The following is a 22,274-nucleotide window of genomic DNA, read 5'->3' as shown; positions in this document are numbered from 1 at the left end:
CTTTGACACGCGCTCATAAATAGGTATGTCTGACACAAGTACCCATAAATAATCAACTTAGGAAAACAATTACGGAAAAAGGGAAAAAATTTGAGGGATAGAAAAATATCGCGTATGATCGTTACAATTCCAAAATGACATGATTTACAAACAACGGATTAAATTATGAGTGCAGGTGTTGTGGTTCTATCAACAATCTCCGAGCATAGTCGACAAAGGGTGTCAAATAGACACACCGAATCGGACATTTCTCATGACCTGAGTTGGTCTCGGTTTTCCCTGGGAAGAAAGGGGGGACCAACGGGAAGCGAGAAATGGGACGAGGAACCAATCCGAAACCCGGATAATGAAAGGAAAAACTATAAAAATCGGAATTTCAAGGTCGAAGGACAGTCTCCTCTGGATTAAGCTCACCGTGTGCTTCATAGTGAATCGTGTCATCGCCCGAGACGTCTCTGTGACTCTCCGATCATCCCCAACACCCAGCGATCCTTCTCGTCCGCCCGGGACTGGACTGCGACCAACTAACCGAACTCTCACGTTTCGGAAGAACGCCGAGATTTGGAACTGTCTAATATCGATGTAAGCATGAATTCGACCAAATAAAACGGGTTTTCGCATGTAATACACTTGTTTTTATTTGCCTCCTTCGCAACCGCCCACATACACGGTTTCCCTTAGGCTCATTCTGACGCGGGATTAATTGTAACTCGCTTTAAAGTCGGCAAATACACAACAAATATAAAGAATCTTCATAGAATAATAAGTTTTAAAAAGTTTTATTTTTAAAACGTTACATTTATAAAATCAGAAATTATTAAATTACGTAAAAAATTATTGATAAAAATACAGTTTGGTGCTTGGAAGTGGTTGGTAAGCTGCTTCCTGTACGTGCGTGTAGAAGCGTCATCTGGTGGTGGCTGGACACTAAATGCGGTTACTCTGGACGTGCACATTTGCTTGAACCGGTTTGTCCGCCACCTGAAAGCGCGTTCGCGCCCACGGTCGCTGGATGCTGCCACGTAAAACGTAGCCTAATTTTCAAAAATCGCGGCGGGATCCACAACGTTTGAGAGAGTATGGGATGACTATCGCTTGTACTAACAAATACTGGGTCGAAGATATGAAGGCGTGCACGTGGCCTGCGGGCGCGCTGCATCTGTATGGCTGAGGGAGAGCCACGTGACTGGGTCGTCATGCGCAGTTTCTTCCTCGGCCTCGCATGCCTGAAATATGAATTCCGAAGTGTTCCTGACAGAACGATGTGGTAGGCCGTTGTGGAGAGAAATGGACTGCTACCAGCCAAGGTCCGGAGATCGAGTCCCGGCGTATAAAAATAATAATAATTGGTTGTATTTACAGGGAACAAGTGGCGAATCCGGACGACCTCAGGTGGGAGACGTGGCCTGCGGGCCGTGTGGAAGGGAAAACAGTGGCGGCTGCGAGGACACATCGGGGAGGCGCGAGTAAGACCTTAGAAAGAGGAGTGCGCGTTTTCTTTTGCTTTTGGGCACTGTGACCAGAAATGATGTAGGCGATTCTTTACAGGGCTATATCTCGTGAATTGTCGCGCGTAGGGGTATGGTTTCTTTGACTTTTTTGTTCCCACAAGGGGGTCAACAATTTGGAGGGTCGCCGACCCCCTCATTCGAAAGGTAAATTGTGCCGTAGAAAGCGTGTAACAGGGAATATTTCGTTTTGGAATAAATACAGTAAAACCTCGCTTAACGAGCATAATTCGTTCCAGAACCTTACTCGTAATGCGAAACACTCGTGAAGGATGAACTTTTACCGTACTCTCCTTCGAGTGGTTACTCACCTCGGTGTACTGTGGGCCGAGCCAACTGATCAGCATCCACCGAAGATGCGGTTGGTCACCTCCACGAATGCGTATGAATTCACTCAAGAGGTCATCTTATAAGACGAAGCCGGAAGTCTGTGCTGACTGCTGAAAAAAGCCTCCAGATCGCAGCAGTAACCAAGGAGCATTCAACTGGTTCGAGTTTATGCCGTCAGATGGCAGGGCTCTGGTGCGCATTACAAAATACACGATTCACCGCATTACTGTCTCCAAGTCCCCTCTCTCAACAGAATAGTCGATTTAAACATTATTGTGGTAACGCAAGGTATAGTTGTCCGGAAATGCGTCAGAGCTGTAGTCACATGGCCGATGACAGCGAAGCGTGGTCACGTGACACGAATTGTAAGCGTCCGCCATCCAACGTGCTACTCCATGATGTGAACAAGGTTAAGCAATGGCGGCTTCCACCGTGCAGAGTCGGTAAGTAATCCGATGAGTTTTCGCTTATAACTCATTATACGCGTCGCCCCGAAGGAGACGTCTACTAGAGTGCAAAATTAGAAGAAAACGCTCCATGTATAAAGAATGGACTTTTACCAAATTTTGCTTATATTTGTATTTTAAATGGCATATACTGTATTCCATTTTAATCAAGACTGAACAAAGACAATACCATCCACGTGTAATCATGAGCCGAAACCGACAAATCCAGTTTCCGCGACTGGCGCTGTTCGCCGTAGCGGCGTAATTTAGAACTAAGATTTACCATGGCTCTAGTTACTCAAGCTCCTAGAACAGGGGTGGCCAACAGTTTTTGCACCCGGGCCGGATTGGAAAGAAAAATTCTTTCACGGGCCGGACGAAATATTAAAATTAAATCATGTTAAATAACAGAAGTTCCTGACGCATGCGCAATGTTATTTTACAATGTGAAGAAACGTACTACAAGAAAAAAAAGGTCGACAGGCAGGCGGCGCTGTGCGTCACACGTCAGCATAAACAAAGTGACACGGCGGAATGGCTGATGAGTTTCAGTGAGCGTGGGATCTTTCGTTCTTCAAATAGTGTAAATTTATAACAGACGAATGCAAAAGTTGTAAATCTCTACAATGGAATTTTTTAAAACATGAAGAAGTATCGCAAATCTATTCCACCAATTATTGGAAGTTAAGAAGCTAATTTTGAAAAATTAATCGCGGGCCGTATGTTGGCCACCCCTGTCCTAGATTATATTCTAGGATCTTGCGAGTTACTATTCGTTTGAATTACGATTTTTCGACTTTTAAACGAGCCGCCACATTAGAAAGCGACCGAAGCGCCGAAAACGACAGACGCAAAGGATTAAGTATTTGTTTATTTTCGTAATTAATTAATTTAGATAATATTTTATAAACACTGTCAAAGAATAAGGATTATTTATAGAAATTTAATTAAAACTTATTTAATACTAACTTTAAATACGAATTCCATCGTAGAGCGTATCATAATTTTAACTACAATATACTCTCGTAACATTGGGCCGGTTGAATAAAAAGTAGTAAATAGTTAAAAGTAATTAGTAAAAGTACTTACTGTAAGTAAAAGCTTTGAAGTAAAAGTACTTACTTTTTTGTGTGTGAATAAAAGTTTACTTTTACTTAATAGAGAGGTCGCGGCCGTCGTTTTCAACGCGAAAACGTCCGACGTTCACGTTTTCGCGTTGAAAACGACGGCCGCAACCTCTCTATTAGTAAATGCTTACACTTTTAAGTAAATACTGGCAACGCTATCAAAATGGCATCTCCATGTGAAGAAGGAAGCCAACTGATCGTTGCGAATGTTTCAAAAAAATATAGAATATTATTAATTAAACAAGTCACAGGTTCCAGATATTCAAAGAAAAGAAATCGCCCTTCAACAAATGATTGAAGAACTGAAGATAAATCATGCAATTGAGATGAATAAGAAATAACTCATGAAGAAGCTGAATAACATGAAAACCGAGATTTAAAAAAAGAAGACAGATCCGAAACAGACTGGGAATAACCCGATTGTGCTAAAAGAATGGGAAAAGGTGATTTTTGATTTGCCGGATGGAGAGACGAACCCGACTGTAAATTGTATTGCAGGTAAGTAAACAATAAAGTTATGAATTTGTCCCGATTTACCAGAACAAATCATCGGTCGATGAAGGCGTTTTTGCTGTGTTACTTTCGACTAGCAAATAATTAACTTTTGTTAATTATAGATACACAGTCTGTAGGCCTATCGCCAGGCCCCAGCAGTCAAACAAGGTCTTTTATATCTTCTATACCTCTTCCACCCTCTGGGAATAAAAAGAAAAGAAAATGTATTCTTCCGGAAACAGAGGAAACTAAATTCTTATCAAACAGCGAGTAACAACGATTGTTTCTTCTTGAACAATTGGAATACACAAGCAGCGCCGGATCTAATAGGTGCGAGGCCCGATTGAATACTTTTTTTGCGGGGCCCCTCAAACTTTAAATAACAAAATTAATTAACTGTTAATTTACATATTGAAATATGTTGTTTTATTTTTAATAATAATATACCTAGATATTTATTTTTGTAACATGTACTATTTTTAAATATATAAATTTTGACGTGATGCGGGGCCCCTTTAAGCGCGGGGAACGATTGGCACCAATCGCTCCAATCGCCTAAAATCCGGCCCTGTACACAAGGATGAAGAAAGGGCGACTCAACAAATCGCCCTCACCCCCCCGTATTCTTATTGCCATCGAGTTCTGGAATCATCAGAATTCGGAACTCGGTCGCAAATCGGTTGAAAACGTTCGTATGACAAATAAATAAGACGATTCTGCCTGACAAAATAATAAAATTTGAGTTTTTCAATCACATTTTTTTTCGAGTTTATAGTTTGGTTTGGTTGTACTGTATTTATTTACGGCAACGCGACATATGGACGCTCTTTAGAGGGAAGATATCTCACGGAAGGTTTTTTTAATTATGGTAAACCGGCCCTTATTAAGGTGTTACTAACTTGAAGAGAACCCGGAAAACTCCACGTGGTCGGCTCGCTGGCCAGGCACAAACGTACAGTACGACCAACTATCAATGTTCGGTGGTTTTATAAATTCGTTTTCTGGTGGACCTTTTAAGGTTATTTAAATATAATTCTTTTATTTTCAAAATGATTATTTTATAAAATTTATTTAGTTTAATCCATTTACGTTTTTGGTCTTTTTATTTTGCTATAAAAGTCAAGAAAAAAAGTCACAGAGTTTATCGATTAGAGTACAAAATGTCAGCGATGATTTTCCTGACATCTTTTCTTTGTTTTTGAATTTGAACGTCGCTTTCCTCGCATGGATCATCGTCTGAATCATCGCGATCCTGAAATATTTCAAAGAGATCCAAACAGTCATCATTTAGGTATTTCGATACGTTGTGGAGAACAAAACAACAAGTGATTAAAGAAGCTACTCGAACGAGTGCAACTGTCATTATATAGGCCAAAATAGGAAACCTGTGTTTCACCTGCCCTAAACAGCGTTCAATAATAACACGCTCATTCTTAAAGTATTCTTCCTCGTGAGTCTTAGGGTCGTTGTAGGGAGTCAACAGCCATGGTGCAAATACGGTAGCCAGCATCTGCGAGTAGAAGTACATCTTTGGACTTCATAACTACATTCTGCGCTGCATTTCCAAATTCGACTGTCGTGAACACATCCAGGCCAATGCGCATCGACACTAGTAAACCACTCGTTGGCATTGCATGTGACCTGAACGTTTATCGTCGAAACTCCGTTCCTGTTAATAAATTCGTCCCCATGAAGGCCAGGTTTTAAGATTCGCACGTGTATGCAGTCAAGTGTCCCCCAATATACTTTGGAATCGAGAATCGTTTTCGCCAATTCTGTTTCGCAGTTTCGTTTTCGGAAACCTTATCCAGTCCTTGCCTTTGCAATAACGCAGTCAGTTACCTAAATAGCAATAAACGTACTGTAACTCGGTTTTCTGTAAATAATACTGCAAAAATTTCAAATTTACCTACTTAATAGTCTTGCTGACAGTGCTTGGGTGGACGCCGATGTCGTTTGCGACTCCTGTCTGAAATCCCAGATAAGAAATGTATCTTAGAAATATCATCCTTTTAGATTTAGAGGAAAGGGCACCTTACCTTGTCTCATTTTTACAACTAAGAAAGTGGTTCGCAATCCACTCCACGTTCTCTTCATCAAATCGATATAATTTCGTGAAATCGCCAGTTATCGTATTGTTTCTGGGTCTATACTGCTTAGTTTTTCTTTACAACATGTCGGATACAACAAAGCCATTTTCTCTATGTTGAAAAATCAAAAATATACGAATAAGAAACCTTTTACTTGTGTTTATAGGTACTGTACCTGTAGAGCTACCTTCAATGTTTTGAAGTATTGGGTTGTTCGGAAAGTTCGTAGCGATTTTTGATAGCCGACAGTTGAGACACCGATTGACGCGAAAATGATTAGAATTGTACAAACCAATGAATATTACGATAAATGACCTTGAGACGCGTCCGTTACAAAAAAACCGTTAAGATTATTCAAATAGCGTTTAATTTGGCTCATTGCAAAAATGGATGCGAACAACGTGCATTATCGACACTTGTTTCTTTTCTTTTTTCGTAAACGCAAAAATGCTGTACAAACAGCAAAAAAGATATGTGATGTTTATGGTGGGAGTGCTGTATCAGAATCAACTGTTCGAAAGTGGTTTGCAAAATTTAAAACGGGTAATTTCAGCCTTGAAGATGCTCCTCGCTCAGGAAGACCTCCTGTTATTGAAGAGGACCAAATCAAAGCATTATTGGATGAAAACCCTCATTACACAACTCGAGAGATTGCAGACATAGTGAAGTCATCAAACAGTACTGTATTTCAACATCTAAAGAAGCTCGGATACGTGAATCGTTATGACATTTGGATACCTCACGACTTAACGGAAAAAAACTTACTGGATCGCATCTCCATTTGTGATTCTCTTGAAAAACGAAATGAAAATGACCCTTTTCTGAAGCGTTTAGTGACAGGTGATGAAAAGTGGATCATTTATAACAACATCAGCCGAAAACGATCGTGGGGTAAGAAAAATGAATCACCATTAAAAACTCCAAAGGCCGGTCTTCATCCAAAGAAGGTCATGCTCACTGTCTGGTGGGATTGGAAAGGAATCCTGTACTATGAGCTGCTTCCACAGAATCAAACAATTGATTCTGATAAGTATTGTTCCCAATTGGATAAGCTGAACATGGCAATTAAAGAAAAACGTCCGGAACTGGCCAATAGAAAAGGCATTGTGTTTCACCAAGATAATGCCAGACCTCACACGTCTTTACGAACACGCCAAAAATTATTGGAACTAGGCTGGGATGTTTTACCCACCACCCTTACTCACCCGACCTTGCCCCGTCAGACTACCATTTGTTCCGTTCTCTACAAAATTCCCTTCATGATAAAAACTTTGATAGTTTGGAAGCTTGCAAAAACCACGTGGATCAGTTTTTCGCGGAAAAAACTGGAAAGTTCTACGAAGAGGGTATCATGAAGCTGCCCCATAGATGGCAACACGTCATTAAAAACAATGGCGCATACATAGTGGAATAAAAGTATATTTTTAGTATTTACTTGAAAAAAGAAGCTTTCACTTACCGTATTTTTATTCACAAATTTATAAGCATTTACTAGTGTTTATAATCAATGTGAATAAAACCAAGCATTTACTTTTTGCTTTTACTAACTTTTAGTGTTAGTAAAAGCATTTATTAGCGAGGTCGAGGCCAAAGTTTTAAACGCGAAAACGTGTACGTCGGACGTTCGGCGCCGCTTTCCTGGAAGCCTAGAAGTTTGACAATGGTGTTTGGAAAGTCAGTGGAATCATGCTCGACATTCCAAACGCCATTGTCAAAGTTCTAGGCCTACAGGAAAGCGGCGCCGAACGTCCGACGTACACGTTTTCGCGTTTAAAACTTCGGCCTCAACCTCGCTACTAACTTTTATTCATCAAACTTCTAGTAAACGCTAGAAAAATTGTATAAAAGTATTTACTACTAGTTATTCAACCGGCCCAATTGTTTGATGGACGGAGACCGTATTCTGAAGTATGGGATGTTCCTTCGACAGGTCAATAATTTCGCCCTTTGACCTCAGACTTTTCCATTGAATTTATGTATTAGTTGCAACGCTTTTCATTCGCTTATTTGGCCAGAATTAAATTGTCTGCAAACACATTTAATACACTTAACAGTTATGTATACTGGCTAGACTCAAAGAATTCTTTTCCTTAGGCTGTCTGTCTTTTTCCACAAGGTGGTCTTTTTTGAGTGCAGTCCATTTTCCACACATACGTAACCCTCTGCGAATGCTTTGTGCCATTTAAACATTCGTGTCCCGAATGGCCAGTTCGGCTGTTGACACGTTTCGCTTCTTCGTACGTTTGTGGCATTAATCCACGACCAGTGTTTGGTGTTATTACCCACTCGGCCACTGGTGGATGGTCTCATTTAATGTATAGTGATAACAATCGAAAATAAAATCTTCTGTCTAGAATGGGAGAGAACTTAGAACACATAGGTAAGTTTTAATTACATTTTTATTGGGCTGCAATTTGGAAAAATTGTAGACCTTTAAATTTCCACTGTCTTTCCTTAATCTCTAAAACGGAATTCGATAGATGTAAGACGAGACCAGATATAGAAACTTCAGGCGCAGGAGACCCCCCGAGTAACTATATGCAAACCGGAAGTCACGTTATTTCCATTCAAAAATTTTCCCCCGAAAGGTGTTAGATTGATAACCGGCACGACTGTATTGTTAAAGGAAAAGTATGATGTACAGAGGCAAGACGCTTCTAATTTAAGGTGGCGAGCTTATATTTTTAATTAAATTAATTAAAAATATGATTAAAATTGCAGCCAGGTACTGTGACGATGTCACAATGAATAATTGCTCGTTTGAAATTAGGTTTCATTACATCTAATTTTCAGTGGCGTGCCGTGACATTTGATGATAGAGAAGCTGTGTTTTTGTGAGAAGCCGACTTCCAGGGGCAATCAGTTAATTGCACGTAAGCGATAGTCTAGAGTTTATTCGTACATGGGTGGTGGCGGAGGAGACAAAGATGACAAGAATCTAACAAAAACCGTTTATTTTAACATAAAATAAACTTACACTATGTACAAAATAGTTTGCTTTAGGACAATCAGCTGTTCGGACATCCTGTGTTCTTTGATCGTCGATAGAAGGTAGCCCCGGGACAGTGGATTTGACAAGTCTGTAAGACAGGTGGGAAACCTTCGTCTGTTAGCATCGGCCCGAAATGGCACAGGTTACAGGTTGGCACAATAGACGAAAAACTGAATTTTTTTTTTTTTTTTTTTTGCGTTGATACATGACGTTTTGGTTATTCGGAACGTCAGCTAACCGAGTGTGAGGTGTCCTCGATTGTTGGGGATTATATCAATCTCCGTTCTTTCTTTCGTCCATTTTGATTGGTCGTTCTCCCTCACGATTCTCAAGTGGCTGGTCTCTCGTTACTAAGCGTAACGGGACTTCTACCTGAATCGCGAGAAATAGGTCAAATTTGAAGATGAATTCGATTTTCCACGGATCATAGGACGACTTCCTTCCTCGATTTATGGTTTCTGCATCACAGTTTGATATAAACAAGTAGGTGTCCGACTACAAACGATTTCTCTAAATTAACCGTTTTTTCGCGTCTTTCGTGACGGTTTGGACCTGTCAGTGACCTCACATTTCCATAAAAATTTTGAATGGATACTGGAAATGACAAAAATAAACAATTTATTTATTTTAATTCTAAAATATATATAACACATAATAATACAAATTGACACGACACAAACAATGATAGAAAAACTTGTTTTTCTTTTTTAATTTTCTATAAACTAACTCTATTCGGCGATTTTTTCCCGCAAAGTCGTTAATTACTTTATCATAAAAGTCGCTTGTCGTTGATTCCATCAAATTATTTAAAAGCTCTTTTTCTATCGAAAGCGAAGCAATGTGAGGACAATCTTTTCTCTGACTGACAAGTGAGTGTTTCTTCCCAATGTATCAATTCGCTTCTTGGTTGAAAAACTGCACTTAACTGATGCACTGGTAGATGGTACCGTAAAAATTAATGATATTAAATCATATAGTTCTTTTAGTACATCTTTGTTTGGATCATCATTATAATATTTTTCATGTCTAAGAGTGACTTGCCAATGTAGTCTGGACACAAATATAAATATTGCAATTCTCTACGTAATTTAGATAAATCAAAAAATTCTCCATAAAATTTACGTAAAAAAATTAAAACTCGCTTGGGAAAATTATTTTTCATAATATTTAAAATTATTAGATTGAGTTTGCTACTTCGCTTTTTTTCTATTGAAAGAATAGCCAGAGATGTAAATAGGTCTTGGTTTATTGGTGATCGAAGATAATTTTTTTATTAGTTTCAACCGCGAGAAACTACGTTTAGCTGAAGCCATGGTTACTGGCGTATTTAACATTATTTGTAACGCAATTAATAAAGTTGGGTATGTTGACATGAACGTTGGCAACGTTTGATATCAACATTTAATGTCAACGTCTGCAACACGCTGCAACAGATATTTCAATGCAAAGACGGGAGAGAAAATCTTGCACTCATGTCAGTGTGCAGCAAGTTGTCATCGATTAGTGCAGTGATTTTCAACCACAGAAATCTCGTGGCACTTTAGTGTGCCGCGAGATTTTTGAAGTGTGCCCCCATTTCGAATATCCATACATAAGTGACGTCAGACAAGTAGTTTCTATCTTCCAAGAGCGCGTTTGGAAATTGTAACCGGTGTTACCGGTAACTGCCGGTAGTTACCAAGGTGTTTAGAAAATGTTACCTAAATAACCAACTGCGTTTAAAAATCACTGTTATGACGTCATCGGTTGTCCTGCGGTACTTACCGAAGTAACTGTGTGTGCCGCCAAATTTTTAAATTATTAAAAGTGTACCGTGACGAGAAAAAGGTTGAGAATCACTGGATTAGTGGATTATGCGATTGCATTTTCCACACAAACCCGAATATTCAATCTACTATACAGGGGGTCCTGCAAAATGTCTAATGAGTTTTCGTACACCTCGGGGCCGGGTTCCGGCGAACGCGCTGAACCTGCCTCGCGCCGCCCCTGGGATTGACCGCCCATGGTCAAAAAGAGCACGTGTCTGGAGGAAAAAAAGGCATATATTAACCGCATCTTTTCGCTTTGTGGACATTGAAAGGAGTATTTTTATGCTTATTACGGGTTTGACAAATTGAATGTAGGCTATCCGAGCCAAGCCACTCATCAAAATTTCTGAGCAACCCGTTTGTCGGGTTATTCGGAGCGGTAAGCTAACTACTTAAGTGCTTCTAGCCAACCAGTTACCCACTCTATATATGTATGGAAACGTTTAGATTTTTATTAAATTATTTATTTTGGTATAATAATAACATTTGTTGTGATTTTCGAATTTTAAAAACACTTTTATTTATGATTGAATTTAAGATCTTGAAAATATGTATACTAGTTTAAGTGTTTAAATTCTACTTTATATAGCTAAATTAATTTGTTCTTTCGAGGTTAAAGCTGTTAAAATTTATTCACCTGATAAAAAAAAAGCTAGGTTTAGTTAATAATATTCAACATCTGAGAAGGGAAGAGAGAACAATATCCGTAGAAGACCTTTGATTTAATAATTTTACGCAAAGATCATCTGTCAACTATATAAACGAAGGTAGGAAACAAAATATTTAGTATATTAAAATATTATTGATCTTTTTAGTATAAAATTATAATTACTGTAATTTGAAAAGGTGATATTGTCGTATTTAAATAAATATGTATTATATTTGCAGTATGTTTTATCCTTAATAAAACAATTGATTTACGATTCGGAGTTTCACATCATTACTTATTAGCACACTATTTTAGTGCCGCTTTAGTGCCACAAAGTTTACTTCTCCTATTATCCTCTCGACCGAAAGATCAAGACAAAGTGAAATGAAATCAAAAGACTTCGCGTCGGCACACTGCAATACACGAAAAGTTTAAAGTTCTATTTCTGTCAACTCCTTTTCACCTATTAATACTTAAGATATTATACCAAAAATTTTCGTCGGCCTCAAATTAACAAATCTGGTAAATTTTCCAATATCGTATAAAATATTTCTTAGCATTTTCAAAACTTTCGGATACTTCCGCTGTACTTCGCAGGGCGGCACCAAACGTGAAAATTTTCCATCACGTGACTATGATTATGACGTCGTCCGACTGGAGATTGGGAGAGTCAGTCCGATGTGAAGCCGCCATTGTTCCTTGTTCGTATTTTGTGTTGTAACATTTGGACGTTGTGCAAAGATTGGATCGAAATAATCCATAAATAGAATACCATAGTACTATTTGGACACTGAACAAGTAGTATTAGCATACTAGTTGACCGAATAATTGTTATTGTGGGATGTCTGCAAGTGTCGATCAGGTTAGAAAATCCAAGATGGCTTCAAATGCATTCAAGTTGTTGTTTGTCGTAATTTTACGATTAAATTATACATTTTTCCACTTATGATCTAATATACAGTGCTTTTTTTGTCTTTCATGATATCTCATCGACCATGCAGCGCATGAAAGGCCAAGGAAGTACAGGTATGTTTATCCTTTATGTGAATTTTTAGATTGACGAGGATCTTAGACATCGCCAAAGATAGAGCTTAGGTTAAATTCTTCTCTAGGAAATTTTACAACAATTATTTCTACTCTAAAACGCAGGCGAATAATATAAATATGACTTTATTAATGTTTAATTATTCAATGACACATTAACTATGAGGTTTAGTGATTCATTTCGAATTTGAAACATTTTAACACAGACTTACGTTAAATTGGTTTATTGTGTTTAATAATTAACCTTTCCACCCAAATACATAATTTCTTTAAGAAATTCCTACATATAGCTCAGTTTTAATGTATAATCATAAAAGTTTCTCCTATTATATCGTTAATTACATTAAAATTTATTGTTTAAATTAATTAATTAAAATATTTTCAATGTTTCTAGGATTAAATTATTATAAGTATCGAAATTAAATTTTTATTCATTATTAAAATATATATATTTAATTTAAAATTTGAATAATTTTAATTATAAGGAAACAAGTTTCATAATAATATAAATTTAATAAGGTTTTACCCAGTTGTATTTGTTAAGATAGCCGTACGCGTAAGTTTAGATAAGAAATCGAGCATTTCATAATGTTACTCGCGTCTGTAGAAAATAAGAAATGATACGTTTTTAATAATGTTATCAATGTTAAAAGTCATAAAATGCATACAGGTTGGTATATTAATATTAATATCAAATACTTAAGACGGTTGTTGAATTTCGGTTAAGAAACTCAAAAGTTCTGCTTATATTATTCGTAATTAGATGTAGAACTTTTCTAAAAGTAAGTTGTGAAAGTTTCGTATAATAATTTATATTGTACAAATCTACTAAGAGATAAACGTATTCCGCTTTATGTCTAAATTATGTAAAATAAAACTAAATGTAGAACTTATTATGATATAAAGTTATTTGCTTTATATTATAAGAAGTAAGATGTTTACAATGCAATAACTTTTTCTATGTTTAGCTATACAGAAAGTTACTGTATTTACTTGAATGTAAGACTATTGAATCTAAGACGGACCTTAATTTCTACATTCTCGTTGGTGGATCTTTTTGAAAAAATAGACAACTCTAGACAAATTCTTGTCAAAAGAATTGGTTCTGTTGACAAGAATTTGTTTGGTATTTACTGTACAGTAAAGTAAATTATATATCACTATATTCTGTAGTATTGAAGTTGAAAGTCTCTTCACTTTCCATATCCAACACTGGATTTGATGCTGACATGCTCTTGCATGCAGTTGTCCTTAGTACAGTTTGAAGTGTCGGAGACGTAGCATTTCTTGAAAGATTGCTGATAATTTTCACTCAAGGAATTATGAGGGTAATTATAATAGTAAACTAACAAGATTGAGTAAAGTTGATCTCTTAAATATATATAATGAATATTTGTCTCCTAAAATCATTAAAACAATGCAATGGAATTAGAAACAGAAAAATGATACATGTTACTAGGAAATGACAAGACACATGGCACTAGAAGTCATCATAACATATTGTATCAAATCTAAGATGCACCCTATTTTCAGAGATACTAAAACCTGAAAAAGTGCATCTTACAGTCAAGTAAATATGATATTATAAAATAATATATAACTGAAGTAATCTAATTTGGCATCAAAAAATAAGTAAAAACGTCGGAAAATCCCTATATCTTTTTCTATTTAAAATAATGAAAGATCCATTGGAATTGTATTCAAAAATTTCCAAAACAAATATTCATCCTATATTTTATTTAGCTGTTAGTAAGCTAAATAAAATATTGTTCATGATATTGTTTGTTTCTGTTGTTTAATTTTAGATGCTGATTATGCTTTAACTTACAAAATTACCTTCTCAATAACTGGAACCAATTACTAAGCACAATCAACAAAACCTTTAACATCCAGTAACGAAATTTGAATGCAAAAATTGATGAATAATTTTTGTTTTACACCGTTATGTTTTTGTTCTAATTATTTTAAAAATTTTCGAAAAGTTGTGTTCAGTGCGTTCCAGCTCGGAATATCGTCATTGACCCGTGCAGATCTTGTTTAAGATCAAAAACATTCGTCAATTTTTACATTAAAATTTTGTTATTGGATGTTAAAGGTTTTGTTGATTGCGCTTTGCTTTAACTTGTATTATCATTTTGGATCACAAATCAAAATATGAAAATTTAATAGATTTTTGTTATAAAGTAGTTTGAGTATGAAACATTCTATGATATAATTAAAAAGAAGTTATTCATCTTTCTTTGTTAATGTGAAGTAATTGATCTTGATATTAATATAAAAACAACCCCAAGAAGTGGCTATGTTGTTATGATTTTGTAATAGAAATTGCTGAATGTTTTAATTTTCTAAAGTGTTTTCAGGATCGTTGTTCAAATAATAGTGATACACTTAATAGGAAGTTACTTCAGCTTTTTTTTAAAAATGATATTTATGAAAATAGTGCTATACGTATATATTTAATTAAAACAATGACTTTATTTTTAAATGAACCTTGAAGAAAATAAAACTATCTCTAATATGTATATTTTCATCCTTTCTATTTATAGAAATTCTCAGGGGAGTATATATTATAAAGATGTTTTTTTGATGTTTAAAAAAATCCATTTCAGTTTTTAAACCACCTTCAAATTACATATCAGTAAGTTAAAAAGTTATTTAAAATTACTAACAATTATGAAATAATATCGAAATTTTTGAAATATAATTTTATGATTGCTATGTTGAGAAAAAAGACAAAAACATAATTTAATTGTTAGAAATGCTAAATAACTTTTTATAATATATTCAAGTTCTATATTGTTCCGACATTTAAAATATATATATATAATATATATATATATATATATATATATTAAGGACATTTGCAAAGATTTTAGCTTTGAATTATTTTGAAATATTCATATAATAGGAGAATTTACATTTGTAGATTTGAAAGTATGAATATAAAATTAAGAATTTAATGAAGCAAATATAATTTTGAAATAGTTACTGTAGGGTGACAAACCTGTGGCATGTCTACAATGACACACTGACATGAAAGAGATTGTCTGGTGTGCAACTTGTCGTATGATTTTATTTATTTTTCATAGTATAATATTTATAACAACGATTAATAATTGCAGTATTTTATTATCAAAACACTTTCATGAAAAATATTCCAGTGTTTAAAGTAGCCATTCCAATGAAGTAAAGGCTATACAAATCACATCAAACTACATAATTACAATGTATACTAATTTTAGATGTTATTCTGATTTTATATTTAATTTGGCTTGTCATCAGCTTTTATAATTTATTCTAATTAATGTAAATTTACTTCTTTTTTTAAAAACAGTCATTTAAATTCAAAAGTTTAGCACAAATACAGTTTTTAAAGTTAAATATACTTATTTTGGCATGTATATCTGAAAAAGTTCTTCATCCTTGCATTACACTTATCCTCCAGCAAGAAATTTGGTTAAAAAAATAGTTTTACTTAATTAAAAAGTGAAAATATTTTGTTTAAAGGAAGACATTTTGAAGAATGAAACAGCTTTTGGCCATTAATAATTAAGGAACTTAATTATTTACAGCCAGAAGGAAGCAAAATCTCTTCTAATATTAAAACAAAAGTTGTTTTATTATCAGACAGTTTTTGCTTTATTTAAATAAATTCTGATGTGGAATTTTGAGTCATTGACAATTTTTTACAATTATGAGATTTTGAATTTTACAATACATTTTTATTAAGTAGCAATAATAATTTTCTTGACAGCAATGATTGTACAACTTAATATGATAATTTCTGTTACACTTGTTGAATTTGATACTAATAATAGTTGTAAGGTATCAGTATTCATTTAAATTTTATTTATGACTTTTAATAAATTTTGATCATTTGTTTTTAGATATCAAAATTGTTTAATAAAATTCAAACATCGACAAAAAACCTTTAAAATGCAGCTTTTTATTAACTAAACAAATGTTTTCAGCCGTTTCAATGACCTTTCTCAGGAATAAAAATCGAATGCTTTTGATTTTTATAAAACAAAGTTTGTTATGGAATGATTTTGAACATCGAATTTTCATAGCTGTCTAGTGCGCAAGCCCGTAAAATACAATATGTACGGGTTACTTGTACAATATTATAAACGATATATAAATATAAAATAAAAATAAATAACAATAAAATATAAATAACTAAAACATTAATACAACTGTGCCTAATTCTTTAACTGTTCGTCCCTTTTTATACTAAAGTATTCAGATTATGCCTGTTCTCCACGACGCTGAGACTTTACTCGATTCTCTAAAGTTTATTTCTTGTCCTTCTTGGTTGGTCTCGTATATTTGCCATGCTTCTGCATATTTAAGGTGTCTCTTGTCCTGAATCTTTTGTATTATTTTAGCTTTTTCCCAATTCACTACTACTGCTATAATGTACGTTGCTGGTGCAGTGACTGGCTGTTCTTTCTGTATGTTCCTTTTATGTTCTTTTAACCTTTCTTTTAATGACCTCCCTGTGGCTCCGATATAGTAAAACTCTTTTTGTTGACTTTCGTCTTCTACGGATATTCTATAAATTCCTGGAATAAGGCTCTGGTCTATGTTGTCTTTATCTGTACCATAGCATTTGGTATATTGTTAGATTCCTTTTAAAAATTATCTTTTTGTTTGTTGCAGCTCCTACTTCTTTGTAAATATTGCGTAGGGAGCCATGTATTCCATCATGGTGTATTCTTGTATTCTTTCCCGTTCATTAATTTTGTTAACTTTTATTTTTCTTTTGTTACTGATGGTTTTTATCGCCATCTGGTCGACTGCGAATCGCCTAGCTAGCTCTTTGATGTGCTTTAATTCTTTGATTCTGTCTTTTACTTTGCTGCAATGGGTATGCTTTTTATAACTGCCTGGAATGCTGCTAGTTTATAATTTGCTGGGTCATGGGAAGTCCATGGTATTAACAACTGGTTATAGGTCAGTTTACTGTACACTTTTGTAGCAATTTCTCCTCCTTTCTTTACTTCTATTGTTATGTCTAGGAAAAGTATAGTTTTATCATTCTCTTGTTCTAGCTCAAGTTCTAAGTTGAACTTGTTGGAATTGACATCTCTGATAAATTGTTGTATGTCTGGTTTTTCTTTTCAGATAATGAAGACATCAACAACATAGTGTGCATATATTAAGACATATACTGCATATTTTGGTATGATAGTCTCCTTCTAAAGTCCTCAGGACCATCTTGCATAATGCACTGGATACAGGACTTCCCATTGCCACTCCTCTATGTTGAGTGTATGTTATTCCTTTAAAATTAAAGATTGATGAGTATGTAGCAAGATGTGTCAGTTCTAGTATCTGTTTTTTCATTTTTTCTGCATTTCTGATCTTACTCATTAGGAAGTTTCTCAGATGACAAAAACATGGCTGAAGTTTTATTGTAGGGTATAAAGCCTTGAAGTCTAGTACCATCATGTAACTTCCTTTTTTTAATTTCTTATTTTTCAATTTCTGGAGCAATTCTAGGGATGTTTTATGCTGTTCTTGTGTGGAGGCATGTGCTCATTAATGAAATTTTTGAGTAACCATTCTAGGAGTATTGTAGGGAAGCAGCATTTATCAACAACCATTCTTATGCTTCTTTCTGGTTTGTGTGTCTTGGAAACATTCCAGGCACTTATAAAGAGAGCATACACGCTGCAGCAAAGTAAAAGACAGAATCAAAGAATTAAAGCACATCAAAGAGCTAGCTAGGCGATTCGCAGTCGACCAGATGGCGATAAAAGCCATCAGTAACAAAAGAAAAATAAAAGTTAACAAAATTAATGAACGGGAAAGAATACAAGAATACACCATGATGGAATACATGGCTCCCTAAGCAATATTTACAAAGAAGTAGGAGCTGCAACAAACAAAAAGATAATTTTTAAAAGGAATCTAACAATATACCAAATGCTATGGTACAGATAAAGACAACATAGACCAGAACCTTATTCCAGGAATTTATAGAATATCCGTACAAGACGAAAGTCTTGTACGGATTTTCTATAAATTCCATTATAGCAGTAGTAGTGAATTGGGAAAGAGCTAAAATAATACAAAAGATTCAGGACAAGAGACACCTTAAATATGCAGAAGCATGGCAAATATACGAGACCAACCAAGAAGGACAAGAAATAAACTTTAGAGAATCGAGTAAAGTCTCAGCGTCGTGGAGAACAGGCATAATCTGAATACTTTAGTATAAAAAGGGACGAACAGTTAAGGAATTAGGCACAGTTGTATTAATGTTTTAGTTATTTATATTTTATTGTTATTTATTTTTATTTTATATTTATATATCGTTTATATTTGTACAAGTAACCCGTACATATTGTATTTTACGGGCTTGCGCACTAGACAGCTATGAAAATTCGATGTTCAAAATCATTCCATAACAAACTTTGTTTTATAAAAATCAAAAGCATTCGATTTTTATTCCTGAGGAAGGTCATTGAAACGGCTGAAAACATTTGTTTAGTTAATAAAAAGCTGCATTTTAAAGGTTTTTTGTCGATGTTTGATTATTATTTAACTGCAGTTTGAAAGGAGTGTTTAATAAAAATGTAAGTCAGTTGCTTTCTTTAGAATCCAAATTCAAAATTATCAACAACTGAAAAATTTAAATTCAGATTTCTAGAATATATAATTTTTCAATAGCCCGTTTTGCTGTGATGTTTAAATACGGAGGTTCAATATAGGAAATGCATCAAACTGAATTATAAACTTTGATTTAAAACTAAAATAATCTGTAGTTTCATGCAAATTAGTTGCAAATTATTCTGTGTTTTGGGTATAATAATCAATAAAATGTAAATATTTCTTTTCCAATTAGAAAACTTTTTAACATTTCATTTATAATTATTTTAAACAAATACAGAAATATGAAATAGATGTAAATCATTTTTTTTTTAACTGCTTCAATATATTTCTGTTAGAGAAAATACAGTTATAAATCTTGGTATTTGTCTTTTCTAGCTGTATAATTACTTTCATTTCTTTTCAGTTGATATTTCTAGAAAGTGCTCTTCAGACCAAATATATGGAACAACTTTGTGAGACATGTGATAGGTTTATGCTTAGTTGAATTTTTAAATTTTTTTTATTGAGATTAGTAAAAACGCAATGTTTTCTATAAATATATAAATCGAGTGCATATACAGAAATTGTGACACTATTATGGGATCCAGTCATACAAGCAGTCACAAATTCACTGTTTAAGAGGTTTCTTTATTGTTCATTGGTGTTGTCAAATATGCATTTGGGGCTCAAGTCCCTCATCAGTTTAACAGAGAGTAAAGATGAATAGAGCAATTAACAATTAACTGGTAATGATGGGGTGAGATTGGATGACAAACACATGAATAGTAAAAACTCTAAAAAACTCTCTACTATTTATTCCTCATCCAATCTTACCCTATCATTACCAGTTAATTGTTAATTGCTCTATTCATCTTTACTCTCTGTCAAACTGATGAGAGGGGTTTGAGCCCGAAATGCATATTTGACAACACCAATGAACAATAAAGAAATCGCTTAAACAGTGAATTTGTGACTACTATAAATGATTGGATCCCATAATAGTATTACAATTTTTGTATATGCATTTGATTTATATATTTAGATAAAGTTTATTAGGATATTATTATGTATTGAAACATACTGAAGAATTATATATATTATTTTATATATACAATTCTTTAATTATGAAAATAAATTTAATAAACAAATTAAATATAAAATTATATTGAATGATAACATAACTTTAAACGTTTATTTAAAAAAGAGAGTACTTTTAAAAAAGGATAGCTTATTATATATTGTTGTGTCTAAAGAGTTTAATCTAAGAATGTCTAAAAACATCTATAATGTATAGTAAGCAAAATTACTTTGCTTCTAATAATCCTTTTTTAAGGTGTCATAGAATGTGTATTTAAATTGTTTTTCTGAAGATTTTTGACAAGAAATGTAATGTTTAATTTTAAAATAATAAATTAACTTGGTAATAAAATCAAAAATAGAATGTTTTTTAAATAAGTTAACATAAATAACAATAAGGACAGAGTAATCAGTTTGATTGGTTAATTTTTAATTTTTTAAACTAAAGAAGTTACTAATAGACTGTAAAATATGATTAATAATTTTCCTTGTTTAAAATTTGGAATAAAAATGCCAATTTATTTAAAATATGTATTTTCATCAAAATTTTCTCATAATTTCATTAATTTCTTTGGCTTATAATTTTCATAGACCAATGGGTAAGAAACAGTGTTCTTGAAGACAGTTTAGTGATTTATGAAGTCTGCATCTAAGTTATATTTAGTGAGTATGTACAGTAAATCCTTAACTTGTGAGGATTTATAGACTGCCAGAGTTGCAATATTACAACTGAAAGTGCCATCTGTGATGCATGAAGTGCATTATAAATGGCAAAAGTTTGAAAAAATAAAAATTATTTTCTTAGTTTTAATATCAGCGTTTAATAAATGATACCAAAGTTATTCCACTCGAACAAATTAAAAGTGGTGGAGCTACACTAAACGGTTCTGTAGTATTTTAGAAATTACTGTTAATGTTTAGATATTTTTTTCAATACACCAACCTCTGTCGTAAATAACGGCCGATTCTTTTTTTTCCAGTTTAATCTAAATTATTTAAATATTATAATTATTAATTTTAATAAGAGATGGCACCTAACGCCTACCTCTAGTCCAAATTTATTTCTAATCTTCAATCATATATCCAAAATTTAGTCAGATTATTTACGGCAGAGGTTGGTGTATTGGCTTAGGATATCAGGTTTAGTTTGATGTTTATTTGGATATTTTTTTCCTCTAATTTTCATCACGAAATGTTAATAATTTACTAAACCATTTGTTTACCAATTTGTGATTAGTTACTTTAAATATTTTGACACTAAAGGTAGATGTATTGCTACCTATTAGTAACATTTATGTAAATTTATTAAAATCTGGAAAAAGCATCTCTAAACGGAACTTGATCTTCAACCTGTTTGACATAAGTACACGACCATTTACAATATATGAATATTGTAACTTTTTAAAATTCTTCACAAAACATGTTAATTTAGATTAATACATCGTACAGAATACAACTGAATGATAATTGTAATATGTTTTATGCTTCTTTTTTTATTCACGGATTTTCAAGTGGTAGTAGTTTGTAATGAATACTTCTGCTGATTTTAAACTGATAAAACTGAATTTTTTGCCTTAAGACAGTTAGAATAGGTGAATTATAGCATGAAGAGAGAGCGAGGATGGTCAAAGTTTCATAATTATAAATAGACAAATTAAATCCAAGCGGACAATATGATGATTAGATGATAAAAATACAGTTTGCATCCACAGTTAATCTACTTGTGTAATCAAGATAAATGATGGACTGTAAACAATATTAAGGTGATTATCTATAAATGATGATAGAAATGGAAAGAAATAATTTACTACTGTCCATAATTATTTAGGCAATTTTTAAAAGAAAAATATTTTTAACTACCAGATATTTCAGTCAATGTGGTGTCATTCTGGAGAATGGTTTCCTTGCATTTCAGCATGGCAATAATACGGCCAAACTGTATCGTAATAGTAATCATGTAGAAATAATTATACAATTTAAATTTGATGTCATTTTCACAAACGAATAAATAATATGCCAAAATATATGTGAATAATTTTAAACTTTAGTGAACATCTGTTGATCTTTTGCTATGGAAGCATTTTTCAAGAATAATGATCACTTATAAT

The 22,274-nt window shown here is 33.7% G+C and overlaps 1 protein-coding gene across 1 annotated transcript in view; it reads left to right on the top strand.

Annotated features, from left to right (window-relative positions):
- Positions 1 to 12,076: 12,076 nt before the first annotated feature.
- LOC136968679 (YTH domain-containing family protein 1-like) overlaps positions 12,077 to 22,274 on the top strand; it is a 107,792-nt gene continuing 97,594 nt past the window's right edge. The window contains exons 1-2 of the mRNA XM_067262684.1: positions 12,077 to 12,307; positions 12,447 to 12,471. Of these exons, the coding sequence (XP_067118785.1) occupies positions 12,287 to 12,307; positions 12,447 to 12,471 (46 nt within the window). The 5' untranslated portion in view covers positions 12,077 to 12,286. The remainder of the gene's footprint in view (positions 12,308 to 12,446; positions 12,472 to 22,274) is intronic.

Source organism: Centruroides vittatus, unplaced genomic scaffold, assembly GCF_030686945.1.
Source record: "Centruroides vittatus isolate TY-2023 unplaced genomic scaffold, ASM3068694v2 contig_1506, whole genome shotgun sequence".
In the NCBI taxonomy this organism is placed as follows: Eukaryota; Metazoa; Arthropoda; class Arachnida; order Scorpiones; family Buthidae; genus Centruroides; species Centruroides vittatus.
This window is presented reverse-complemented; position numbering and strand designations above follow the sequence as displayed.